The sequence below is a fragment of the Malus sylvestris genome, chromosome 12 (assembly GCF_916048215.2).
Source record: "Malus sylvestris chromosome 12, drMalSylv7.2, whole genome shotgun sequence".
In the NCBI taxonomy this organism is placed as follows: Eukaryota; Viridiplantae; Streptophyta; class Magnoliopsida; order Rosales; family Rosaceae; genus Malus; species Malus sylvestris.
In genome coordinates, this window is record NC_062271.1 from 31,991,282 (window position 1) to 32,016,996 (window position 25,715).

A 25,715-nucleotide genomic window follows, 5' to 3' on the forward strand; every position below is an offset into this window, starting at 1 on the left:
TTCGTTTTATGTTTCTTTGTTACTTAAAAATTTTCCTGGACGATTTAGGATGCCTTGTTTTGTTTAATTCTGGGTAGATAATTCGTTTATGTTTTGGTTCGAATTTTCCTGGTTGAGTTAGGATTTCCCCTTTGTTGCTTTGGCTGCTACTTGCACTCTCTGCGTTTGGTTTTTCAGGTTAGGGTTTGATCTTTGGCAGAGTTCTGATTGCTTTCTGGTATATAATTTTTGTGTCCAAAATCCTCGGGTTGATTTGAGTGCTGCTAAGCATATTCCAACTGTTGGTGTCTCCCTTCGAACTCAACTTAGTACTTACTACAATGGAGCACCTTCAGATAGACTAGGATCAGGTGACATTTGATTTTCCTCGTTGATTTAGGATTTCCCTTTCCCTTTTATGTTTGTTAATTAGAATTTCGAATTCCTAGTTTCCTGCAATACTCATAGATAACCCGTTTAGTGTTTGGTTAGAATTTCCCTGCAAAGAAAGGTCAAGGTAGGTGAAGCTTGACCTTGCTGCTCCTGCAGAAACATTGTTCCTTCCGTGGGAGGGAATGAGATATACTGGCTGATGATAAATATTGCACTTTACAAAGAAATTGGAATGGATCATACTTTACTTCGGCATGCATTTTGGCTCGACATCCTTTGTGCTTCCTCGTTTCTGTAAGGCACGCATTTGCGAAAATTCGACTGCTTTCAGTTCTAGTAAATGGTTACAGCAACCTCTAATGCCTTCTCAGCTTGAGCTTGTGCCAAGGGTTTCTTATAATATTCTGCTGTGGCCGCCGCTCATGAATCTAAATTATTGAGAAATTGAGATGAAAAAAACTCAAAACAATTAACAGCTTTTGAACTATTTGTACAGATAATAAGGGGAAGGATTTATTGACACTTGAATTTCCTTTACATTTGATACAAGAGAGAAAGACCGAACACTTTCTTGCAGTGTAAGGAACAATACCCCAATTTAACAAAAACAAAATAAAAAAGGAACAAATATCTCAACAATGGGAGGACTTAAGTGAAACGGGAAGCTACGGTGGCAGTGTTCCAGATCAATTACGAGGCTAAAACATGTGCCGTCATGTTATTGATCTAGAACACTATGCATCCCAGTAGTGTAGGTAAGTTTTTCTCCAATAGTGGATACATTTGAAATGGGAAATACATATATAACACAATTTTGAAAAGGAGGGTTAAATGAAATATGGACATGGACAGGACGCATTATATGGTCTCTTTCTTGGTATTCATGCTTTTCTTGACCTGCTCAGCATTTTCTTTGACGAACTCCTTGGATTCTTCGGCCTTGAAAAAGCCAATAATTATGGCCTTGAAAAAAAAAAACCAATAATTATGGCTTTGAAAAAGCCACAAAACAAGGAAACATAATCATGATGTCTTCTCATCATAATGTTCCCTCATCATTTTGTCTTTCATTCTTTTGTTTTGTTTAATAGCGATGCCAAGTTGGCCAGGCCACTAATTTGGCCACTATCCAACATGGCCACTATCCAACAGTACACTCACTTGTTTAAGACCTATGAGACTTGATAAGAAAGCATACACACAATTTAGTTAATCATCCTAGCATTTGAGCTAGAAATACAACTGCCAGATCACAATTTACACACTAACAGATAATTCGTTTATGTTTTGGTTTGAATTTTCCTGGTTGAGTTAGGATTTCCCCTTTGTTGCTTTGGCTGCTACTTGCACTCTCTGCGTTTGGTTTTTCAGGTTAGGGTTTGATTTTTGGCAGAGTTCTGATCGCTTTCTGGTATATAATTTTTGTGTTCGAAATCCTCAGGTTGATTCGAGTGCTGCTAAGCATATTCCTGCTGTGTCTCCCTTCAAACTTAACTTGGTATTTACTACAATGGAGCAGCTTCAGATAGACTAGGATCAGGTGACATTTGATCTTCCTTGTTGATTTAGGATTTCCCTTTCCCCTTTATGTTTGTTAATTAGAATTTCGAATTCCTAGTTTCCTGCAATACTTCATAGATAACCCGTTTAGTGTTTGGTTAGAATTTCCCTGCAAAGAAAGGTCAAGGTAGGTGAAGCTTGAACTTGCTGCTCCTGCAGAACATGTTTCCTTCTGTGGGAGAGAATGAGATATACTGGCTGATGATAAATATCACACTTTACAAAGAAATTGGAATTGATCATACTTTACTTCGGCATCCTTTGATGCATTTTGGCTTGACATCCTTTGCTCCTTGTGCTTAATCGTTTCTATAAGGCACGCATTTGCAAAAATTCGATTGCTTTCAGTTCTAGTGAATGGTTACAGCAACCTGTAATGCCTTCTCAGCTTGAGCTTGTGCCAAGGGTTTCTTATAATATTCTGCTGTGGCCGCTCATGAATCTAAATTATTCAGAAATTGAGGTGAAAAAAACTCAAAACAATTAACAGCTTTTGAACTATTTGTACGGATAATGGGGAAGGATTTATTGACACTTGAATTTCCTTTACATTTGATACAAGAGAGAAAGACCAAACACTTTCTTGCAGTGTAAGGAACAATACCCCAATTTAACAAAAACAAAAAACAAAACAAAAAAGGAACAAATATCTCAACAATGGGAGGACTTAAGTGAAACTGGAAGCTACGGTGGCAGTGTTTCAGATCAATTACGAGGCTAAAACATGTGCCGTCATGTTATTGATCTAGAACACCGTGCATCCCAGTAGTGTAGGTAAGTTTTTCTCCAATAGTGGATACATTTGAAATGGGAAATACTTATATAACACAATTTTGAAAAGGAGGGTTAAATGAAATATGGACATGGACGGGACGCATTATATGGTCTCTTTCTTGGTATTCATGCTTTTCTTGACCTGCTCAGCATTTTCTTTGACGAACTCCTTGGATTCTTCGGCCTTGCCCATCACGGTGTCTGTCGCCTTCTGGGCGGTGCCCTTGGCTTGGCTCCAAGCATCTTGTGCTGTCTGCTTTGCTTTCTCAGACACATCTTGTGCGGTTGCAGACACCTTGCCGGCCATGTCTTTGGTTGTCTGCGAAACCTGCATTCACACAAAGAATCGTCAATTACTATAAAAACCCGAGAAACTTGTGGTTATTCATATGCTCCGCGGTAGAGTAAGTCTTGTTTTTTACATTTTCAGCAGCATTCCTAGCTTCATTCTCTACTGCAGGTGCATCTTGCTGTGAACTTGCCTGCGATCATGAACCAATTAATTAAATATACATGTTCTTCAATACATATAATGTTATCAATTCCACTAAATTAATACAACCATAAAATAGAAAAGGCTCGTAGCTCTCTGGTTAAGAACATTCGAGGCCCCGAGTTCAATTCCCCCTCCTTCAGTATCGCTTGTGTAAACAAAACAAAAAAATACAACCATAAAATCGAACATGTTTAATGATATATTTCAAACTCACTTGAATACGTCGTCTAGGGGCTGTAGCCAAAAAAATCCTAGGAGTTGAAGTGGCGTTCCTTGCAATTGCTGCTCCGACATGGCTGGATTTGGAGAGGGTGGTAAACAGACTAGTTAAGCTTGCCATAGCTGTTTTCGATTCTTAATTAATGTTGATTTTCTTCTTAATTCTTGTATTGAATTTGTAAGAGGCTGCAGGAAGCCGAGTATATAAAGAAGCAAGAGAAGTGAGATGGTGTGGATGTGCATGCATGCAAATGCATGGAGGAGTATTTTCCGCAAATGGTTGGCTAGAAAATTGATCTTTAACGGTCAATAGGACGACCCAGTCAGGAAGAAATGGGATTCATTAGTGTTGTCACTAAATTAGTCTGAGGACTATAATTAGTTGAGGACAATCGCTTCTTCTCATTGCTAAATTGTTAATTAATTAGAAAAAATAGTAGGCACTGTTCTTAGACATGACTTATTACTACACAGGGCCAAATGCCTTATAGCTAATAATATTTTGCCCTAAACCCTAAGCTAGAAAGGCTTGTAGCTTAGTTCGATAAGAACATCTTTCACTAAGCTTTTAGGCTGTTGTTTGGAGACGGAAGTGCCCTTACTTGTTTACGAGTCCATCACGAACGGGACTCTTTACAGCCACATTCATGATCGGAAGCAAGGAGATTCTTCCTCAGTTCTTTCGTGGTAAACACGTCTTAAAGTTGTGATAAAGATTTCAGGAGCTCTTTCGTACTTACACTCGGAAACTTTCATACCTATCATACACAGAGATGTGAAGACTGCAAATTCGAATATATTGTTGGATGAGGATTACACGGCAAAAATCTCCGACTTTGGAACTTTGAGGCTTATTCCCATCGATGAGAGTCAGTTAACTACGTTAGTACGAGAGAACAATTGGATATTTGGATCCGGAATACTCTCAGAGTAGCCATCTAACAGAAAAGAGTGACGTTTATAGTTTTGGATTCGTTTTGGTGGAGCTGCTAACTGGTAAGCAGGTCATTTGTTTTTCAAGGCCGAAGTGTGAAAGAAATCTGGCAATGTATTTTGTTTCTCATATGAATGAGGATCGTTTGCTCGACATTCTCGATGATCAAGTCGCCATTAACACAGAAATGTCAAGCAGCTGATGGAAGTTGCTAACGTTGCACTCAAGTGCTCAAGGATGAGAGGTGAAGAAAGGCCAACTATGAAGGCAGCAGTCACAGCAGAGCTACGAGGAATAATGAATAATCCACCTATGCGTTCCAAGTTCGAAACTCTCTTCCTCCCTTAAATTGTAATAGTTTCCCCTCCCCTTAGGTCATTACCTTTAACTCTGGTACATGTTTTCGAACAGTTCTCGTGTGAAATGATTTTCGCATGATTTTCGTATGCCCTTCTCTTTGCACACCTTGTTTATTTTTATCTCTTGATTCTCCTTTGATTTATTCAATCCAAAAATTCAAAATAAACAAGTGTGCAAGAGAAGTAAAAGATGCGCGAGAATCACTTTAGGTAATTAAAAAATCACGCCAACTTGAGCTTAGTCAAGTTAACTAGAGCAACATTCTCTCTTGTAAAGGTCAAGTTAGCTTGAGCAACGTTTTCTCTATTTGTACCTAAGTACGAATCTTATTCCCTGTAGCTTAGATTAATTTAGTATAGATTAATCGGTTCTATTAAAAATATAGTAATTAGAAAAACATAAAAGACCAAATCATATAAACCGTCTTTATGAAGACAACAAACAAGGTATCAATTATTTCCACCCACATAATTTCAACATCAGTTAGTTACAAGGGAGTTCAACATTAGAAGCTTAGAAAAATCAGTACTGAAAAAAGAAGGAACAAAAACAGAAGAGGCTGAATCAAAATTTAGCCATTAAACTCCCGGTGTGCTGGATCCCACCGACTTCCAGAGCTTCACCCAATCTGCCATGGCATCACCTGCACGAACAAACATAGGATCTACCTTTCCCAACTGCTCCTTCACCGCCTTTGCCATGTCGACAACACAGTCCTCTGCTGTCACGGCTGATCGTGGTAACCTAACTGACTGAAAGAAAGGAACCACTTCCTCCATCAGCTTCACACCCTGCCACTCTTTCTTCAAGCTTTCAATGGCATCGCCTCTTTCCTTTCTCCATACATAAGGTATCCCAGTTTTTACGCCAATTCCCAGGTGATCGCATATGACATTCACACACATTCCGGACCATATATCTTCCACTGTCTCCCACCTGATCTTTCCTTCTGCCGACAACCTCAAAGCTGGAAACAAAGCTGGTCCCACCACCTCACGGTCAAACGCAATGTTGATTCCACTTACAGGCATTAAGGATCTCACCGGAACAGTCATTACAGCATCCACATATCGAGAATTCCTCTGCTCTGGCTTGAGGGCCTGTGTTGGTGCATCATAGTCTGCCAAATTGAGCCACAGTCCACATGATAGTGCACATGTAACCCCACTCCTCAGGCTAAATGGGTAACCACGAACAAAATCTGCTCCCTTCTGGTATGGATCATAGAGTGTGTTAAAAAAGAACGGGGTAGCTGGAGCTTTGAGATTGGCAATATGCTGTGCCACTACATCTACTATATGACCATTGTTGTCCTTAGCCGGGACGCAGTCATCATCAATTGAGATAATATATTTTTTCCTTGAGACTAGATAACCAAAATATCTGCATGAGTAACCAGAGAAGAGAATGGAATGGGAAGAGCCCACCATCTGGTTTATGTCAGACTTGGTAAAGACATCCACGTTAAATCCTTCTGGAACATGGAGCTCCCCATCCATATCAGGGTCTTTGACAATAATCAGATGGAACGGGGAGAATATTGGTCTCCATTCATTCAAGAATGGTGTCAGGTCGGAGTTGATTGCGGCAATCACGATGTCAACCTCACTAGGGTTGATGCTTGAATCAGACATCTTCAAACAGGAGTTGTGAGAACAAACCAGGAAACTTGCACGTGATTTCTTTAATTAGTTGATCTCTGTCTTCAAAATGTTATATACTGTGCTCACACAATAACGCCCAATCTCAAAACTTTTCAGAGCACCCTGCAAGAGATATTATTGAAGGTCAGAAGTGAAGCCCGCAAAAACGGTTCAAAGGTTACAGGAAAGGAAGGACACCGGAAATTTTCAAACAAAACTTACTGGTAGGAAGCACAGGGGTGAGGGTCTGCCGAATATTAAGTGATTGGATTAATGAAAGGACTTCATCCTTGCCAGTGGCTACAAACAGATTCAACACTTTCTCATTTAGTTTTCCAGCTCTCAAAGTTTTCTGCCATTAAACTGAATGTTACTAATTCCATGTACCAAAAGCATAATCATACATGAAAACGAAAGCATAAGGAGCATATAGAGACCTTAGAAATACAAAATGAAAAAGGTGTGCTTACAAAGTCAACAAATGTCTCAAACCCATACAGCAGCATAGAAAGCAAGAAGGAAAAAACGACTACATCATCAGACAATAAAAAAATGCTGTTCTAGTTTTCACTTATTAGAATCGAACGCTATTTGTCAAGCTCCGCTAAATTTGAAATTCCAATCCATAATTCTCATCATGCACAACGTTTCACAATGAAACAAATACAGAAAAAACTTGCTGATCTTTCACAACGGGGAGAGGGATCGTTTTGGGGTCCGAGGGCGGGGATGTTGTTATTTTCACTCTGCTAAATGGACAATGTCCAAGTGATCAATGAGAGCAATCTTTTACAAAATATTGATGGAAACACAAAAATCTTGATCATAGTCAGTCCACATTAGTCCCATGATTGAACATGTGAAGCCACACGATGAACAACAACAACAACAAAGCCACACGATGAACAGATCGAATATAAACATTGGCAAAGTCATCACATTTAAATGACATACAGGTAGCACTCCAAGATTCAGGAAGCTAGTCATCTTCAACATTACCAAGGTTAGACAGATAAATTGCGAGAACGAAATCTTTAAAAGGAATAATTCAGGAAATGTTTGCAGGATGACAACATACATATGCTATTACGAAACAACCCTGAATTCCAAAAGACGTAGAAAACCCTAACATCATTCATGCATATCAGCAATTCATCCAACCCATATCGATTAACATCAAATTTCAAAAACTAAGACAAACCCAATTCGGATCTCACCAAATCAAGCCTTCCCATTTCCCCAAAACCAAAAAGCAATCCATTTGAGACCCCAAAGGAAGTTACTTTCGCGGTAAAATCAAGAACAAGAACACCAAATTACAAATTGGTCATGTAAAGCTGAAAAGATGAAGGAAGAAATAAAGGACGAGAGAGAGTACCAGAAAGAGATCGAGGAGGATGTGGTCAGGGAGAGGAGAGAGATCGGATATGCTGGGGAGGTTGAGGAGAGCTGAGTCAATGGTGAGAGATAGCAGTGAAGGCGGAGTTCTCATTCACTCATTCGTATGAACATGGATATTTGTGCATAGAAAATTTGAAATCACTCTCTCTCTATATCTTTTTCTCTCTCTAGAAAATTAATAGCAGAGAAGAAATGGTCCAACGTGATTTGTCCGGGATTGCAGAGACTGCAGGGAAGATGGAGAGAAGGAAGAGGACTTCTTAGATTTCGAGATGTCGGACTGTGGCTTTCTCCGTCTCTCATGGCCATTGGCCACCTGTGATTTTGCGTATGCTCGTCACTTGCGTTCGCACGTGTAACCGACACATTTATTTTAAACTTTGGATACTCTGGATGAAGTTTTATTTTTGCCGTTTGATAAGAGCATTTTAAAGAAGATGTTAAATTCGAAATTTTAAATTTAAATTTGATGGTTGATTTGTTTGTTTGACAATTTTCTAAACAAAAATAATTAAAGTTAGGTTGTTATTGGTTTAAAAATAATAAAATAATATTTAAATATATTAAGATTTAAGGTAAGACAAATGGAATGTCTTTGAAAATAGTAAAAATCAAATTTATTCAAATTTGACATCTTCTTGTCCATCTCAGCTTAGTCTTCTTTTCCATGTCATCCTTGACATTTCGGTTAAAGTAAATGTTACATCATTTGTTACTGTTATATATCTATATGGCATTTTTTACATCTCCTTTGGAGATGGTCAGTACTTGAAAACGATTGCAAGTGTTTTTAGAAAAAAATATTTTTGGATTCCAAAAACATTTGAAGCAATTCCTCCAATGCTTCTTATCGGAAGCACTTCAAGTTCTTTTTCATGGTTAACTTGTATTTTTACTAAAGATTAGTTTCAATTTTTTTTTAAACACTCTCATTGTTTTAAAAACACTTATCAAACAAACCTGTTTAGCCTAGTATCTTAGTAAATAAGAGCAGATTTATAGTGTTGCGTTTTATCTATGCGTCTTTGAAACTCTTTCCTTTTCAAAAATTTAGTAATGATTTATATCCCTTCCCTCCCTCCCCTTCTTAATAATTTATTTTTTATTTTTTATGCAACGATTTTTTGTCAACACCCACTATATATTTATTAGTTGCAAAACCAATGAAGTTCTACTTAACGTAAGTATTTTTGTCAAGAAAATTGAGTATAATTCCAATTTTGTATAGAAAGTAGATTTGCACGGTGCAACATTTGAGTTTCATAGGTGATTTCAATTACTCAGTTCAATTTGATACTTAATAAAATAAATGATCAACTCTTTGAGGGAGAAAACAACACGGTTAATTATGTAACTATTGTTTGATTTTTACAATAAACAATGTATCTAATAGTTTACTCTTACAAAAAATAAAGTGCATATTAATTAGTTTTAGCAGAAATAATGTATCTTTTGTTTATTTTTTACAGAGTTAATATATCCACTTGTTATAAAGGTCCTTTAGATTTAGGCTCTTATTACTCTTAAAAAAAAACCAATTTTGTTACTTCCTTTTGGTAATTAATTTTCGTACTTCCTTTTGTTCTTCTAACCTCTTCTGCTTAATTATATTTTCAAGTTTAATGTTACATCCAATCCAAGAACGAAAGGAAAAGGGAAGTTCAATATGCAAAAATAAGAGAGTAAAAAATCACTCTCAAACCAACAATTCCTAAAGAACATCGTCCATTTAGGCATTTAAAACTCTTAAGGAAGAACAACTTCTTATATTAAAAATGGAAAAAGCCGAGCAGTATCCATTTTTGTTATGTTTAGTTGAGCAATGTTACACTTACCAAATTTTTTATACTAACGGAAAAAACCGAGCAGTGTCCATTTTGTTATGTTTAGTTGAGCAATACTGCACTTACCAAATTTTTTTATACTATAGATATGTGACTCATCAACACATGTAGATCCGATATTTATTAAGAGATCTACAAATGGGGTATAAAAAATTTGAATAAGACTAACATTTTTGCGTTTAGTTTGTACCGTTCCACACCTGGTCAATTTTAACTCGTAAGACCTTTAAGAAGTTAAGTAAACAGATTTAAAGCCCAAAAAAGGAACTACAGAAGAAAGCGACATGAGAAGCAAAGAAGAAATTTGCACTAGTACAGCCAAAAATACAACTCTTACAGATAGCTTCGATTTCCAAGACTGCAGAACACTACGGGAGGCTTGCCGATGAAATGGCAGAGGATGGGAAACCTTAACAGTTTCTAGATTGCGGGGAGCACAAACTTTGGATCAAAAGGTTTTCTGGCATCTGCAGCAAACAAATGCTAAACCAATACACACAATCTAACTCTACTAAGGCTCTTAGTGTGACATCAAACCGGAAACGGACAACAAAAAATCTGCAAGTACAAGCCGCCAGCAATTCACGAGTCCAATTTAACTCCGATTATGGACATGAGAAAGCGAAGTTTGTGATTAATCTGTGCGAGATCAGGAGGGTCACTAAATGATACTGTAGGGTGTTCCACACCTGTGAAGAGGTAAAGAGCCTTCAGTTCCTCTATGCATGTTGCGTGGGGTGTGCCCTTGTATCCGACTATACTTCGTATAGCGTCGATCTTCGCCCATATTTTCGTCTCATCATACAGTACCTGCAGATGCAAGTCAATTAACTCAGCTATCAATCACATTAGATTACAGATGCAATAAATCAATTAACTCAGCCATCGTGACGCTACATTATAGAAACAAATTGAAGTACAAATACACTTCTTCGATAGGTACAATATCTGTAAAGCAGTGATATCCAGTCTAAATAATTGCCAACAACTCAATAATCTACGAAACATATAGATTCTCTTATTTTCATTGCATTTGGTGTACACTTCCTTTTTTATCCTGTTAAATGTCAATCGACTTATGTCGCTTTGCAAACAGACTTTCTTTTTTATCATGTTAAATGTCAATTTACTTGTGTTGTTTTGCAAACAGTGTCGTATAATTTCTGGCATTCTAGGTAAAACTTGTAATGTAACAATGTAATTGAGTAGCCTACAAACAATATTGCCTAAGCATGCAAATAGACTCACCATGAACATTATGTGGAGAATAAATCGATGTAAAGATTGTTTCCCCCAGAAATTTATGAGCTAGTACATAAGAAATTAGCTAATCTTTGAAAGACATAAATTAAGCTCTAACCCCATTTGAAGGCATTGTAATGTCCTTTCCGGATGATATTCCAGAATCTGTAGATTCACGTGCAATGCTTGAAATGGGAAGCTCTGCATAATCTGCACCTTCATCACCCACATGACCTGCACATTCTAAAGATTGAGTCAGCATTAGAATTTGTGGATTAGGGAACAAAAAGGCAAATTAGTTGCAATATACATATTTTGACATTTAACTACAAAAATGATCACTGTTTATTATGCTTCATTATATCATTGTTGTATTGTGTTATGTTATGTAGCCGAAATATGATATGTTGTTACTGAAAAATGATCATATATGTAAACCAATTGTCTAAATATGTTTATCGTAGCTATTTTCCCTTATTTGTAAAGGAAAGAAACCCCAAAACATGAAATTCCTATGAGGATTGGTTTAAAAACTTTACCTTGAGAAATTCCATAAGAAGAATGCCAGTCTTGCTGACCAGATTGATTCTTCTCATCAAACAAATGAAGCCCGCTTTCATCAGCAATCTCTCTTGCATCTGCATTTGAAACCACAATTTCCTTCTCTCTAATCAACTGAAACTCTAATTCATTGATTGTATCATCGGTTCTCCTTCCTTGTACCATTTCCTCTTTGTTTATCACAAACTTTTGCTTGTCTTCCGTGAAGCTGCTCGCCAAAGGCTTCAAATTCCTTGTTTTTGCCCTTGATTTTTCTTCCACTAAAACGTCTTTAACATTATTCTTGGTTTCCCCTATTGGCTTCTCGGCTGCTAAATCATTCTCTGCATTCTTGCTTTCCGAAACACTCCCAATATCTCTAACCGGTTTGACATCCTCATAAACGGTCTTTGCATCGTTAGCAAATCTCATTTCTTGGAATCCTTGCATACCTCTGGAACGTCCCCAACTCCACCTTCCCTGGTATTAGTTGATTCTTGCGATCCAATGTCAGCAATTCTAGCTTCAACTGGTATCTCAATCTCTTCAGCATTTGAACCAACTTTTTGATTGATTAGCTCCCCACCTCCTTCACTTTCTCCCACATACCGCTTGTCCATCTCCATTGCATTATCAGTGTTGCCTTCATCCCTAATTTTTTCTAGCAAGCCCCTCGTCTCTTCCACCAACTCCGCCTCTTCTACTATATCATTTACTCTTTCTTGACCCTCGCTTTCTTTGATTGCTACGGTAGTCCCTTCAGTGGGTATCACTCCCATTTGCACATCACCCTCAATTACATTGAACACTAATCCACACACCTCATCGACTTGATTCTCATCTAGTACGGAATCATCCTTAAAATCCTCACTCAATCCTTTAATTTTCACCTCATAAATACTATCCAATATTAGCTTTTCCTCCTCATCCGTAGACTCATCTACGTCCCTCTCATATCCATTTTCTTCTACAAATTCAATTTCACCCACATCTTCAGTTACATTTCCTTGCGCAGCCTCCTCAATAATGTCACCAGTTTCCTCATCAACAAATTCAACTCTCATCTCACGGCCTTCGAGTCGATCCGTCCAATCCCATCCTTCTTCCTTTTCGATATCAGTCTTCGCTCCTACCCACATACCCCGTTCCCATTCCTCGTCATGCTGCAATTCTTCGTTATTCGACATTAACGTTACATTATTTTCCAACAAAGGAGGCGGCTCACTATATGGAAGTAACTTGCTCATGATCTTCTCACTGCAAGCATAACTTGCCAAGATAATGCCGGATGGAACAGAAAGGGCAAGCCCAATTGCGGAAATAACCACAAGCGGCGGAAGAACAATTGGGGCAGAAGAAATTACCAAACCAGTCACCAGAACTTTCTTCCCAAGTCCCCATCCTTTGTTCAAGATCCACCTCATCTTACCACAGTTTGCTTCTGGAAAGTCTTCTTCCAGCTCGGACTCCCCACTTGGATCTTCCATGGCCTATGGATACAAATATAGCAACCATTTTATTACCAGTTAATTATTTGAATTTTGAGTTTCGATGAAGAAAATAAACTTAGAATTTAGAGGGAATTTCTAAATAGAGATACATAAATTCCCTGTTACAATTGAAATTGATTGAAAAAATCTAAACAAGAGTTCAAAATTCAAATTCCTCCAACAGTTGAAAGGCATCATTCAGTAAGCAAGGTCCAAAATAATCAAAACTAAATTAAAAACAAAGATCGAAATTAACAAACATGATAAAATAATTCCAATATAAATCATTGATTTTTCTCATTCAACTTTTGAGTGATTAAATAATTAAAAGATGTGATGATGCTCGGAAAAAATGATGAAAATCAAAAGTTAATTACCTGATCGATCAGTGCGAGCTGCTACTTAGCTTGAGTTGATTCCATGGTAAATCCGGCTATTAGAATTTAGAACAGGTATGAATTAATTAGCTAAGTAAATTAAAAACTATTGGAGATTTATAATTACCAGCAGAAAAAGCTCTTCGGCTGAGGTGAAAGCATATATAAATATGCAACAAAAACCCTAATAAAAATGACTCGTAGGAGAGGAAGGGTTTAAAAGCAGACGGCGGATGACACGCGTTGAGAACTTGAGAAAAATCTGCATGCGACATGCAGACGGATATGATCATATAATTGTCCTCAACGTGGCTGCACATGACAACACCACCTGCACCAAGGCCTCTGACTGGGCAAAAAAATCCACAAACTAGTCAGGCCATATAAGAAAACTCTGTCAAAATGAGACTCTTATGTACGCTCTGCTATATGATAGTCAAAAATATCAATATGAGTGAAACTATTGATATATAAATTTGTGAAAATATAGATGAATATATCAAATATCGATATCGGTTGCTTTTGATGACAAGCATGAAAATTTAAAATGAAACTTTTTGTCAAACATTGGCTTTGACGAAATATAATAATTTTTTCAATATTTAACAAAAGTGTAAGAAATATCGACAATATGTCAATTTTAGCCTAAACTTTGTTGCTTCAATATGAGTTGAAGTTTAGAATAGACTTCTATATCTTTATCTGATTTTTTGGAAATATTTCCATCAAAATATCGACCATATTGAATAAATTTTAAACACGGCTGATAGTTTAACGTTATAAAATATTATGCAAAAAACATGAGCTAAAAGAGAGTTCATGGAGAGTTTAATTGTTGAGAGAGTCTCCCTAACAACTTTTTTCCAAATAATGTATACTTCAAGTTCAAATTTAATACAAAACAATGACGTCATGTGGATAAAACCATATATTAATGACAGACTAATCTATCTTCCTTGATACCATATAAGACTAGACTAATCTGTCTTCCTTGATAACAAACAGTAGTGACATTCTAATCTTCTACGAAATCGCATCCAATATTGATGCTGCTTTTCTCCGGGCTTTAGACGTGAATGAACAAAATAAAAGTAGTCTGTAGACCAAGTGAGTTTACATCTTCAGCTTCTTTCTTCATTTTCTTATCTTCTGCAGTTTTCGATTTTGTTTCATTCATGAATTTCGCTGGACGATCTAGACTCTCTCTAAAAATTCAAGGAAAAATTACAATGAATCAATGTCACTTGAATTTCTAAAACTGTTTAGTCCTTGAATGCTCTTAATTTTTTTACGCTTTGCGAATTGTTTATGTTAAAAACACTTATTATATAACATTTTTATTATGAATATGTATAAATTTTATTAAAAATTAATTGCTTTTCGAAAAAGCACAAACAATCACTTCATAAACACCCTTCCATGACCTAAAACTCTTAAAAGTTTTTCCTACTACACACAAGCGGATACTGAGAAACCTTTTTATGAATCCAAAAATGCTTTTACAACGAGAACCGTTTTCGTTTTTTTACTAATTGCAATTAGAAGCGTTTGTTATTTTTCAAAAGAAATTTCAAACAAATCCTAAACAGTAATACTAAGTAGACTAAATTTTTTAAACCAAATTTGCAAACTAAATAATGTGGTTGTAGATGATTGGATTAATAATTAAATGTCGATTAAGATGCTTGTTTTTTATTGATGACACGTCATTTGATTTGTAATTTGATTTTAAAAATTTAATCTACGTAACATTATTCAATCCTAAAACACATTCCGACTGGGCACCTTTAGACTCGCGCACGTGGCTAGTATTTATTGGGCTCTAGCTCCACAGTTTTGGGGACAATTTCTAGGCCCATGATAGTCGTGGCCTTATTTTGTTGGGCTTGAAAATAAACATTAATATTTATAGTTTCGTTTTATTTCGTAGGAACCGAGAAAAGGCAAACGCATCCGCAACGCAAACGACAGCTTACGCACACAGTCGCAACAAAACCCTAAAAAGCACTCTCCACCTCCGCTGCACTGCTGCGCGAGCCCTCTCGAATCTCCGGCTTCTCCGACATAAACATGGCGGACGTCATGGCGTACAACGACATAGAGGCGACGGCGGCCCGAATCGGAATTGACCTCTCGCAGCTCGACCTCGATTCCATCCGCCTCCCTCCCGGCGAAGACTTTGGCATTATCAGGTAACCCTAGCTCCGAACCAATCCCTAACTTTCCAGAGATTTGATTTGATAGCATGATTCGTTTTTTCCGGAACCCTATCGTTTCCACGAATTTGATAGCAAGATTTCGCTGTTTGGAATTCATAAATTTTGTGTTTTTGCTCTGTAGCAGCGTGATTTGAATGTTTATTTGAATTAGTTGATTGATTTATATTTATGGTTGCGTAGTGACGATGAGGATGTATACAAAGTGGACAATTCGGAGTTGGACTCAGGGTTTGGCAGCATAATTGTTGTTGATAACCTCCCTGTTGTTCCTTTGGAAAAGTTTGAGAAACTCGAAAACGTCATTCGTAAAATCTACAGTCAGATTGGTGTGATCAAAGACGATGGCTTTTGGATGCCTCTTGACCCCGAAACCAATAAAACCTTGGGTTATTGCTTCCTTGAGTTTAATACTCCTCAGGTATCTTTTCTCTTAGAAATGACATTTTGTGCGTCTTTTGTGTTTCAAACGAAATTTGGCCGATTGATAGGTGTGAATGATTGATATGTGAACTTGCTTTGTTGTAATTGTAGGAAGCTGAGCTTGCCAAAGAGAGGACTCATGGATACAAGCTGGATCGATCACATATTTTTGTTGTGAACATGTTTGACGACTTTGATCGGTTCATGAAAGTTCCGGATCAATGGGCCCCTCCTGAAAGTAAACCGTATACTCCAGGGGTAATTATGCTCTAATCAATCACTTTTGGCTATCATGCATTGAAAATAAGCTCTAGTATTTATTATATTATCTCCTTGGACATCATTACAGGAAAACCTTCAACAGTGGCTGACTGACGAAAAGGCCAGGGACCAAATGGTCATTCGTTATGGTGCGGACACAGAAGTGCTATGGAATGATGCAAGGCACCTGAAGCCAGAACCGTTCTACAAACGCACTGTAAGTGGATGTGTATTTCCCCTTACACATTGTTAATTTTTTATTCTAAACAGTCACTTCTCTTATATTGAATATTTCAATCGCGAATAATCATATGTATTGTCTGTTACAGTTCTGGACTGAGAGCTTCGTGCAGTGGTCCCCTCTAGGGACTTACCTGGCCACTGTTCACAGACTGGGTGTTGCAGTCTGGGGAGGCGCCTCTACGTTCAATCGTCTGATGCGTTATGCTCATTCCCAGGTTGTTTTTGGTTTTTGGTTACAATTTTAATTAGTATTTGTATTTATTTTTTTGGGTACTTACCTCTAACTGTCAACTGCAGGTTCGACTGATTGATTTCTCACCTGGTGAGAAATACTTGGTGACTTACAGCAGCCATGAACCAAGCAATCCTCGTGATGCAAATGTGAGTGAGATTCAGTACTTTTTATGATTTTTCTTTTGCCTTGTTTCTGTTTCTAATGTGAAGTTATTTTGCAGAGGGTAGTGATAAACATTTTTGATGTGAGGACCGGAAAAGTAATGAGAGATTTTAAAGGAAGCCCAGATGATTTTGCTATTGGAGGAGCTGGAGGTGTTGCCGGGGTGTCTTGGCCTGTTTTCAAGTAAGTTTATATGACACAAATGTGAATTTGAGAGTTTGTGTTGCTCAGTATTCTAATGCCTTCACATTTTCTCTTAAATTTGCAGATGGGCCGGGGGAAAAGATGACAAGTACTTTGCCAGAATGGGAAAAAACGTCATCTCTGTATATGAAACGGAGACATTTTCCCTTGTAGACAAAAAGTCAATGAAGGTGGAAAATGTTATGGACTTCAGTTGGTCACCAACTGATCCAATTCTTGCGCTATTTGTTCCTGAACTGGGTGGTGGCAACCAGCCTGCGAGGGTGTGTATCTTGTTTCATTTTACTGTCTGTTTTGCTAGATTTGGTCTTTTCTTTTTTCCCTTTTCTGTATTTCACTTCAGGGTAGTTAAACCAATGCTTCACTGATACAAATAGGTGAGTCTTGTTCAAATCCCCTCTAAGGAGGAGTTGAGGCAGAAGAATCTTTTCAGCGTCAGCGATTGCAAAATGTACTGGCAGAGCAACGGGGAGTATCTAGCTGTTAAAGTTGATCGCTACACCAAAACAAAGAAAAGCACATACACTGGATTTGAGCTTTTCAGAATCAAGGAGCGGGACATTCCTATTGAAGTCTTGGAATTGGAGAATAAAAATGACAAAATTATTGCATTCGCTTGGGAGCCTAAGGGCCACAGGTTCGCAGTAATTCATTGTGATAACACGAACGCGAATAACAACCCAAGGCCCGACATAAGTTTCTACTCCATGCGAAGTGCTCACAATACTGGCCGTGTTTCGAAGCTCACTACTCTCAAAGGAAAGCAGGCAAATGCTCTCTACTGGTCACCTACCGGGCGCTTCATCATTTTGGCAGGATTGAAAGGTTTTAATGGGCAGCTAGAGTTTTACAATGTCGATGAGCTGGAAACCATGGCCACCGCTGAACATTTCATGGCGACAGATATTGAATGGGATCCGACTGGAAGGTATAATTTTGGATCTCTTACTATTCCGTTGGCTTCTTACTTACGTCCTGATTTTTTACATGCTAATTTTGTCTTTCAGATACGTAGCTACTGCAGTGACCTCAGTCCATGAGATGGAGAACGGCTTCAACATCTGGACATTCAATGGCAAGCTACTTTATCGGACACTAAAGGATCATTTCTTTCAGGTAACGCCATTATAGAGGAGGCACTAAATCTTATTCGCATGCTCATTATTTTTGTCATGTTACTCATTCTTTAAAAAACTTTAATCATCTCTATTACATCAAGGTTCTTACAACAGAAAAAGAAATGAAGAAATTGGGTCTAAAATAGTTTTACTTTACGAATTATTCTTTCTCATTGTAATGTCGTAGTGGTGTATGATGAAGTTTGTGATGATAGATTTGGAAGTACTAGCCCTTTGTGATAGTAGATAAATTCTAGTTGTAATAGATGTCATGCTCTAACTGCTAAGCCCTTTGTTGTAGTTCTTATGGCGCCCAAGGCCACCATCATTGCTGACTCCTGAGAAAGAGGAGGAGATTGCAAAGAACTTGAAGAAGTACAGCAAGAAGTACGAGGCTGAGGACCAAGATGTTTCAATCTTCTTGAGCGAGCAGGATCGTGAGAAGAGAAGAATGTTGAAGGAGGAATGGGAGAAGTGGGTGGCTCACTGGAAGCAGAGGCACGAAGAAGAGAAAGAGGCAAGGAAAAATCTTAGGGACGGAGAAGCAAGTGATGAGGAAGAGGAGTACGAGGCTAAAGCTATTGAGGTCGAGGAGGTGATAAACCAGGTAGAGGAGGTCGTCAGCTTCGAAGAATGAGTAGTGTTCTGATTATAATTTTGGAGTTTATGAATCTAGATTTGCCTTTTGAACACTGTATTAAGTACATCTTTAAATTATGCCTTAGAGCTTTTGGAGGAATTTTGATCTTCCATGTTCTGTTTTTGTTCGTGAACTAATGTGATTGACCGAAAGCCTTATAATTTTGTTTCAGACTTCCAGTGCTATATCTACGTTACGTTGTTAGTATTGCTTTTTGTTTCTGTTTAGCTGGAATCCTCGTCTGTTTGATCCTTCGTTGTTGGGTCCTTGACACTTGCAGCATGCCCAACGCACCATTCATCCGGTGCAGGGCGAGCAGGTTAACAAACCTATAAACTAAACCAAAAGTTTAGAGGCAAGTGAAATGAAGGACTTACCTACTCCCTCCTAAAATTATTGTGGAATCCAATATCAATTACATGGCACGTATTTTAAAATTTTCATTGGTTAAATATATCTCCAGATCAATTACACGACATCACGTATTTTAAAATTTTCATTGGTTAAATATATGGGAAATTTGGAAAAATAACCAGAATTTAGATCCCATATAGAATTATAGCCACAATGTTAAATTTATAATAATTATAACCAAAAGTTGATATAAAAGTACTAAAATACCCCTAATGGCTAAAACCTTCCTCATTTGCTGCTCTTAACCATGAAAAAATCGACCTTCAAGATAAAAAAAGATTTGAAAACAAACCAGAGGGGCTACAAAATTCCTAGTCCCCAGATCGCTGATTTGGGTTCAACTTTATTCCTTTTGGCACCATTTGTGAATCCCCAAATTATTTTCCATCTTGAAATTTGACGAAACAAATAGAATTTGTTAATTTTGATTTATTCCATCATAAACTTGGAAGAAAGCCAATAAAAAGACCCACTTCTACCAATTTTTTTTGTTCAGAACGTTGTTAAGTATTGGAAGACATAAGTAAAAGAATGGGGAGTAGAAAAAGAAAAAACAGAAGACCAAAATCGTCAATTAGATTCATATAGGATTGAAGAAGAACTAAAAGAGCTTGAAATGTGATAGCTTAAAGGATTTAGGAATTTTGTGTTCGAAGGCTCTGACTTCGAATCCAATTGAAGGGGAAGGGGAATTCGTTGAATCCGTCTACAGTGGTTTGCATATTTTAATTTTGCGTTTTGGTAATTTTAAGGGTATATTAGTATTTTTATGTCAACTTTTGGTTATAATTATCATAAATTTAAAAGGGTGGCTATAAATCTATATGAGGTTCAAATTGTGGTTATTTTTCCAAATTTCCCTAAATATATCTTACTACGTTTCAAATTTGACTAATACTTACGGACAGGGATCCTCTCCGGATCCCTTTCAACAAGTCTACCCATCTAGAGCATTGAAATTTGATCAAACGGCTACAAATATGGGGTCTCTTTAAAAGTTATAATAATTTTAGCCGCTTGATTAAATTTCAATGACCCAGATGAGTGGACTTTGTGAACTTGGTGGAAGGGATTAGGAGAGGATCCTGTTCAATACTTACAATCTCATCTCGATGGTTAAATAATTATTAGTAATTATATTAAATAGATATAAATATTGTAGCTAGGCAAACTTTAGCTGTTTGATTAAATTTAAATGACTCAGATGAGTGGACTTGGTGAACTTGATGAAGGAGATTCGGAGAAGATCCCTGTCCAATACTTACAATCTCATCTCGACGGTTAAATAATAATTAGTAATTATATTAAATAGATATAAATATTGTAGTCAAGTAACACATAGCGGACTAATCTCGAGCATTAGCACGATAACACCAAGCCCAAGGTAAACGATCCAAGAGTCCATTACTTATAAAATGCTTGGGGCCCGGCCCGGCCCGGCCCGCCAAGTCTACCCTCGGAAAAACTCGTGTCGAGTATTTCGCGCGTGCACGGCGTAACATTACCGCCACTCAAACCGAATTCTTCTCAAGCTCCTCCTTCCGTCCTTCTTCTTCCTTCCCTCGTCGTCGGTGGATACCCAAAGGTCAACACTTTGTTCCTTCGAATTTGGTTCGGAGAAGTAATCCGGTACAGCACGACCATGAAGATTGTCCGGAAGGACTATATTCCCGGCGGACCCGGCAGCGTTAAGGTAAATTATGATTGATTATTTCATAATCATTATTGTTCATACAGTGATTAGTTTTTGCTGGTTTTGGTGTAAACCTGTAATTATGATTTGAATTTTGGGTGATTTTGAATTGGTGGGTGTGGCAGATGATACCGGTAGAATCAGATGATTTGTGGTATGCTTATAATTTGATTGCTCCGGGAGACACAGTCATGGCTGTCACTGTTAGGTAAAACAATTTTCCCCTTCGCCATTTGATTGATTAATTGCAGGTCGAATTTTTATTTGTAACAAAAAATTTATTTACTTGTTACAACACCAGCTGAATTCAAATTTTTTACTTTAATAGGAGGAATTTGAATTTAGTTGTTAGATGCATTGGATTTGTTTCTGAAATACTTTCATTAATTATTTTTTTTCCTCGAAATATTTTTTCTTAGGGGTAAGCTTGAGTGAAAATTTTAGTGTATTTGTACTTGTAACATTGTCTTGGAAATTGTAGGAAGAAAGGACAAATTTTACTTTGCAATCAATGCGAGTCGAATTCTATGATTCTGAGTGTATTTTTTCTTATATGCGGAGATGGTATACGAATTCTTTTTTAATTAAGTGATGCTCGGGAACCAGTTTGATTGGTCAACATGTATCCAGTAGCAATTTTCCTGACAACCGTATGCATTGTGTAATAGGAAAGTTCTAAGAGAAGCGGCTGCTGGTGGAAGAGATGCAGAGCGCGTGAAGCTGAAGTTAGAAATAAAAGTCGAGGAGGTATGGAGAAAAATTAGCTCTAATTATGCTTTTTGTTTGGTGTTCTGTACTTATTTCCTACGTTCCTTTTAGGTTGCTGATTATGACAAAGTAGGAGCTGTCTTGCGTATACGTGGGAAGAATATCCTGGAGAATGAATATGTAAAGGTGAATATCGTCTTAAATTGAATTTAGTACTGACCAATTTGCAAATTTTAAGTTCTGCTCTAAGCCTCTCATCTTCTTAATGCAGATAGGAGCATTTCACACTTTGGAGCTTGAGCTGCACCGACCTTTTGTCTTAAGAAAGGTTTAATTTTTGTTAATCTGTACAAGTTTATAACAATCCATATTTATTTTTTCTGTTGGATTCTTTGAATTTCATGTGATATAAACCTGTAATCCAATGCATTGACTTGTGTCATGCTATGTCATATGTTTTAGGATGTCTGGGACTCATTGGCCTTGCACGAACTCCATCAAGCCTCCAGTATATACTCTATTCTCTTTCTTGTGATATTGGCCAATTACTAAAATGGTCTCATTTCGTGTCTGTCTTCATCAATGGCATAAGCCTATGCAAGGGTTTTAGTCCTTTCCAGTCTCAGGTAGTCCAATGTGACAAAGGAATGTACTACCTGAAAGCCTCAGTTATTTACTTAAATACCAATGATACAATGCATAGTGGAACCTCCTCCCTCTTATTATAGGGATGGACATTAATGTTTAGGGTCTTGTATTTATGTGGTAGTCTTGTTTCTACAATTTTCAGATCCCAGTGCAAGTGCTGATCTAGCTGTGGTTTTAATGCAAGAAGGATTAGCACATATTCTCCTTATTGGTAAAAGGTGTGCCTAACTTCATTTCCAACATGATTCGTTTGAATGGTGATGAGTGATGGTGATGGTGGAGTATCCATGCAGACCCATTGCCCATCCCTAGGACCCTAGCCACATTACTCTCCCCCATTTTTCTGGTAGTTCTCTGCATTAGGATCTTGGTTATATCCTTGAAATGTGTGTTAGGAAACTGCCTGACAGATTGGTTAAAATCTTCTGATTAACTTATTTTTGGACTTTCATTATGAAATTGTGGTTTTGAAAATATCACTCATAAAAAGCTCCAAAGTCAAGATTAAGCATATGCAGTGTTATCCTATACTTATCATGCACCTGAAAAATTATGACCTTATGAGACTAATGTTCTTGCAACTATATCTATCAGTATGACAATTACTCGTTCGCGAATAGAAACTTCAATTCCTCGCAAGCACGGACCTGGGATTGCAGGTTATGAGTCGGTATGTTTTTTTTTTTTTAGAATTTGTTTTTCCTGACATCAAGTTATCTGGCAAGAATGATGTTAAAAGAGTTTCTGTACTTATTGTATTACTAATATCTTTCTGTTTTTTATAGGCTTTGAATAAGTTCTTTGAGAACGTGTTACAGGTAATTTCAAGTTGAGTTTTACTCGGAAGCTCCTCACACTGTCAAACATAGCTTGCATCTAATGATACAACTTTGTATATCGATAGGCATTCTTGAAGCACGTTGATTTCAGTGTTGTTCGCTGTGCTGTGATTGCAAGTCCAGGTTTCACAAAGGTGTGATATGACTCAGTATGAGCTTTTGAAACTCATTTAGTGTGAAATTGCGAATCGCCTTCAATCGTTATTTTTACTAGTGGACTATTTTTAGCACTACAGATAGAGATTTCTTCTTAAATTGGTTACTTGTGGAATCAGTCTTTACCTGGTTTTATGAACTGACTATATATAAAGCGTAATGCAATTTGTTTGATCCTAATCTGCATTCTTATCTGCTTCAGGATCAGTTTCATCGTCACCTATTATTGGAAGCAGAAAGAAAACAGCTGAGAACTATTATTGAGAACAAGTCGCGGATTATTCTTGTGCACACAAGCTCAGGTTACAAGTATGGTCACGTGTTCAAACTACTACCATATTTGTGCTGTAAATGTTCTTGATTTACCCTTGTTCTTGTATCATTTTCATTTCCAACTGTTCATTATTCGTTGCTGGAGTGGTCTGCATTCAATGTTTCATATTCAATAATGAGTACTTGGGAGTTGGGATTACTGACTACAGGTGTAACTTTTTAGCAATGTGCCGGGAACACATCATGTTTTTAATTTTAGTATTTTAAAGGGTCGTTGGGGATTTACCAGTTCATACGTCCCGTACCTGTGATGCTCATTTACTCATTATTATTTAATCTTGTTGCTGACTTACAGAATCAATGCACCATTGCAGTTTATTGTCTATGATTTTCGATCTTAATTTACAAGTGTGCATTTATCTTCTTGCAATGACAGGCATAGCTTAAGGGAAGTTCTAGATGCTCCAAATGTTATGAATATGATAAAAGATACTCAAGCGGCGCAAGAGGTACAGCACCCAACTTGGTTAATATTTGTAACTCCTTTACTTGTCATTGCCAAACTAAAGAAAAGTAACAGTGTGTATTGGGCCTTTTCTTCTTCAGGTTCGTGTTCTCCAAGATTTCTTCAGCATGCTTTCAAATGTCAGGTTCTAAACTGAAATGTATAATTATTGCTTTAATTTAAAGTTATACTTGGATGCCAACTGACGAAGACGAACCCTTGGAACAATGATTGGAGGCTTAATCTTGATAAGCATGTTTACAAAACCAGTGATAGTTGAAGACCAAAAAACGTGGGTTATACCTTTTTACGAGCACTGAAATTTGATTGATTCCATGATATATATTGAATGGAAGAGCTTTAAACATACATAGTCATAGGAAGAAAACTAAGACTAGGATAGAGAGTAACAACCATAAATGAGCGACAGGGCAGCTTCAATTCAGTAGTTACGCCATCCAACCCAAAAGTTAATGTGTCTGTTAGTCTGTTGGAGGGATTAAATTTCTGTAATTTTTACTCGTAGAATTTTTGTGCTTGGAGAAAAGCTTTATCGTATTTCATCTAAGTTTTCCTCCAACATTCTCTGTAATTTTTACTGTTGTTATTGTGCAGGATCCGGATCGTGCATGCTATGGACCGAAGCATGTTGAAGTTGCTCATGATCGAATGGCTGTCCAAACCCTTTTGATAACGGATGAACTCTTCAGGTTAGTTTGATTGTCTTCTTTACCAATAATGAACTGGTCCAAATGTTCCTTTCATTACAGGAGAAATGCGGAGAAAACATATATGAGTTTAAAGGTCTGCAACATTAAGAATTTCTTGATGGACAGGAATGCCGACGTAGTAGCGAGGCAAAGGTATGCCAATTTGGTGAAATCAGTGAAGGATTCAGGGGGCACCGTTCATATCTTTTCTTCTTTGCATGTTTCGGGAGAACGTAAGTTTTTCCATCGTTCGTTCACACGAATGCAGTTCATACGAATGCTGCTACAATTATCTGTCACTTTTAAAAAATTCCTGAACCAAACTCTCAAAATCGTCGTATCATATGAACAGAACTGGCGCAGATAACTGGCATTGCTGCAATCCTTCGTTTCCCTCTACCCGACCTGGACGATATAGAGATGTAACTGAACAAGCGATCTGTTGGAAATCATCAGGCTTGTGTTGTAACATATTGTACACCTACAGGTAACAGTTGTAGACATTTAGTGGAGGCTTGTCGCAATTTCTTGTCATTTTTCATTTGTTTGACCGCATGACTTCTTAAAGTGTTTCAAGTATTGTTTGTATCTTAATACAATATGATTTATCGAGTGAAGTATATTGACATTAATTCGAGTGCTCCCAGCTGTTTTAATTTACTTATCCGATCTCCTAATTCTCCTCCTAAAACAGATGGTCTTTGTACGAATTTACAAAATCGACTAAAATCGTGGTTTTATGATTTATTGAGCAACAAATGTGTATTTAATAGAATATTTAAGCTAAAAACAAACAAAAAATAAATAAATGAAATATATAGTAGCAAGTCACAAAAAGCGACAAAAAGCGGTGAGTATTAACTAATGTTCTTTTTTTTAAAACGCAAATTTTTAGTTTTTGCGCAAGTTTTTCCGTGAGTATCAAAGAAAACTTTATAAGATATTTGAAAGTGGTTTTACGATTTACTGAGCAACAAATGTAGATTTGGCAAATATTTAAGCCGAAAAATAAAAA

General features: G+C 37.2%; 4 protein-coding genes and 1 pseudogene across 7 annotated transcripts; 2 read left to right on the top strand and 3 right to left on the bottom strand.

Annotated features, from left to right (window-relative positions):
- Positions 1-859: 859 nt before the first annotated feature.
- Positions 860-3,604, bottom strand: LOC126592591 (uncharacterized protein At4g13230-like). Of its 2 annotated transcripts, XM_050258341.1 has the most exons (4): positions 3,417-3,604; positions 3,129-3,188; positions 2,849-3,034; positions 860-1,269 (listed from the first exon to the last, which is right to left on the bottom strand). In XM_050258341.1, the coding sequence occupies exons 1-4, from the start codon at positions 3,540-3,542 to the stop codon at positions 1,231-1,233; spliced, it is 411 nt and encodes a 136-aa protein (XP_050114298.1). In that variant the 5' UTR covers positions 3,543-3,604; the 3' UTR covers positions 860-1,230. The 2 variants fall into 2 exon arrangements, with proteins under 2 accessions (XP_050114298.1, XP_050114297.1); XM_050258340.1 differs by lacking the exon at positions 860-1,269 and having other exon boundaries at positions 2,432-3,034; positions 3,417-3,603.
- Positions 3,605-5,131: 1,527 nt separating this feature from the next.
- LOC126593717 (probable UDP-arabinopyranose mutase 5) lies at positions 5,132-8,130 on the bottom strand. 3 transcript variants are annotated; one of them, XM_050259826.1, is made up of 3 exons: positions 7,737-8,130; positions 6,581-6,658; positions 5,132-6,481 (listed from the first exon to the last, which is right to left on the bottom strand). In XM_050259826.1, exon 3 carries the CDS (start codon positions 6,347-6,349, stop codon positions 5,294-5,296), a length of 1,056 nt encoding a protein of 351 aa, XP_050115783.1. In that variant the 5' UTR covers positions 6,350-6,481; positions 6,581-6,658; positions 7,737-8,130; the 3' UTR covers positions 5,132-5,293. The 3 variants fall into 3 exon arrangements, with proteins under 3 accessions (XP_050115783.1, XP_050115781.1, XP_050115782.1); XM_050259824.1 differs by having other exon boundaries at positions 6,581-6,721; XM_050259825.1 differs by lacking the exon at positions 7,737-8,130 and adding an exon at positions 7,576-7,714 and having other exon boundaries at positions 6,581-6,710.
- A 1,758-nt stretch (positions 8,131-9,888) lies between these two features.
- LOC126592445 (uncharacterized) lies at positions 9,889-13,449 on the bottom strand (annotated as a pseudogene).
- Positions 13,450-15,180: 1,731 nt separating this feature from the next.
- LOC126593273 (eukaryotic translation initiation factor 3 subunit B-like) lies at positions 15,181-18,933 on the top strand. The gene is made up of 11 exons (XM_050259298.1): positions 15,181-15,444; positions 15,652-15,889; positions 16,003-16,149; positions 16,241-16,369; positions 16,482-16,610; positions 16,693-16,776; positions 16,851-16,975; positions 17,061-17,259; positions 17,374-17,924; positions 18,004-18,112; positions 18,416-18,933. The coding sequence occupies exons 1-11, from the start codon at positions 15,323-15,325 to the stop codon at positions 18,749-18,751; spliced, it is 2,169 nt and encodes a 722-aa protein (XP_050115255.1). The 5' UTR covers positions 15,181-15,322; the 3' UTR covers positions 18,752-18,933.
- A 1,718-nt stretch (positions 18,934-20,651) lies between these two features.
- On the top strand, positions 20,652-25,360 carry LOC126594272 (protein PELOTA 1-like). The gene is made up of 16 exons (XM_050260512.1): positions 20,652-20,861; positions 20,987-21,069; positions 21,530-21,608; positions 21,681-21,755; positions 21,841-21,897; positions 22,032-22,077; positions 22,360-22,435; positions 22,812-22,887; positions 23,003-23,035; positions 23,122-23,190; positions 23,415-23,521; positions 23,922-23,994; positions 24,092-24,130; positions 24,606-24,700; positions 24,827-24,933; positions 25,053-25,360. Exons 1-16 carry the CDS (start codon positions 20,811-20,813, stop codon positions 25,124-25,126), a joined length of 1,140 nt encoding a protein of 379 aa, XP_050116469.1. The 5' UTR covers positions 20,652-20,810; the 3' UTR covers positions 25,127-25,360.
- The last annotated feature ends 355 nt before the right edge of the window (positions 25,361-25,715 follow it).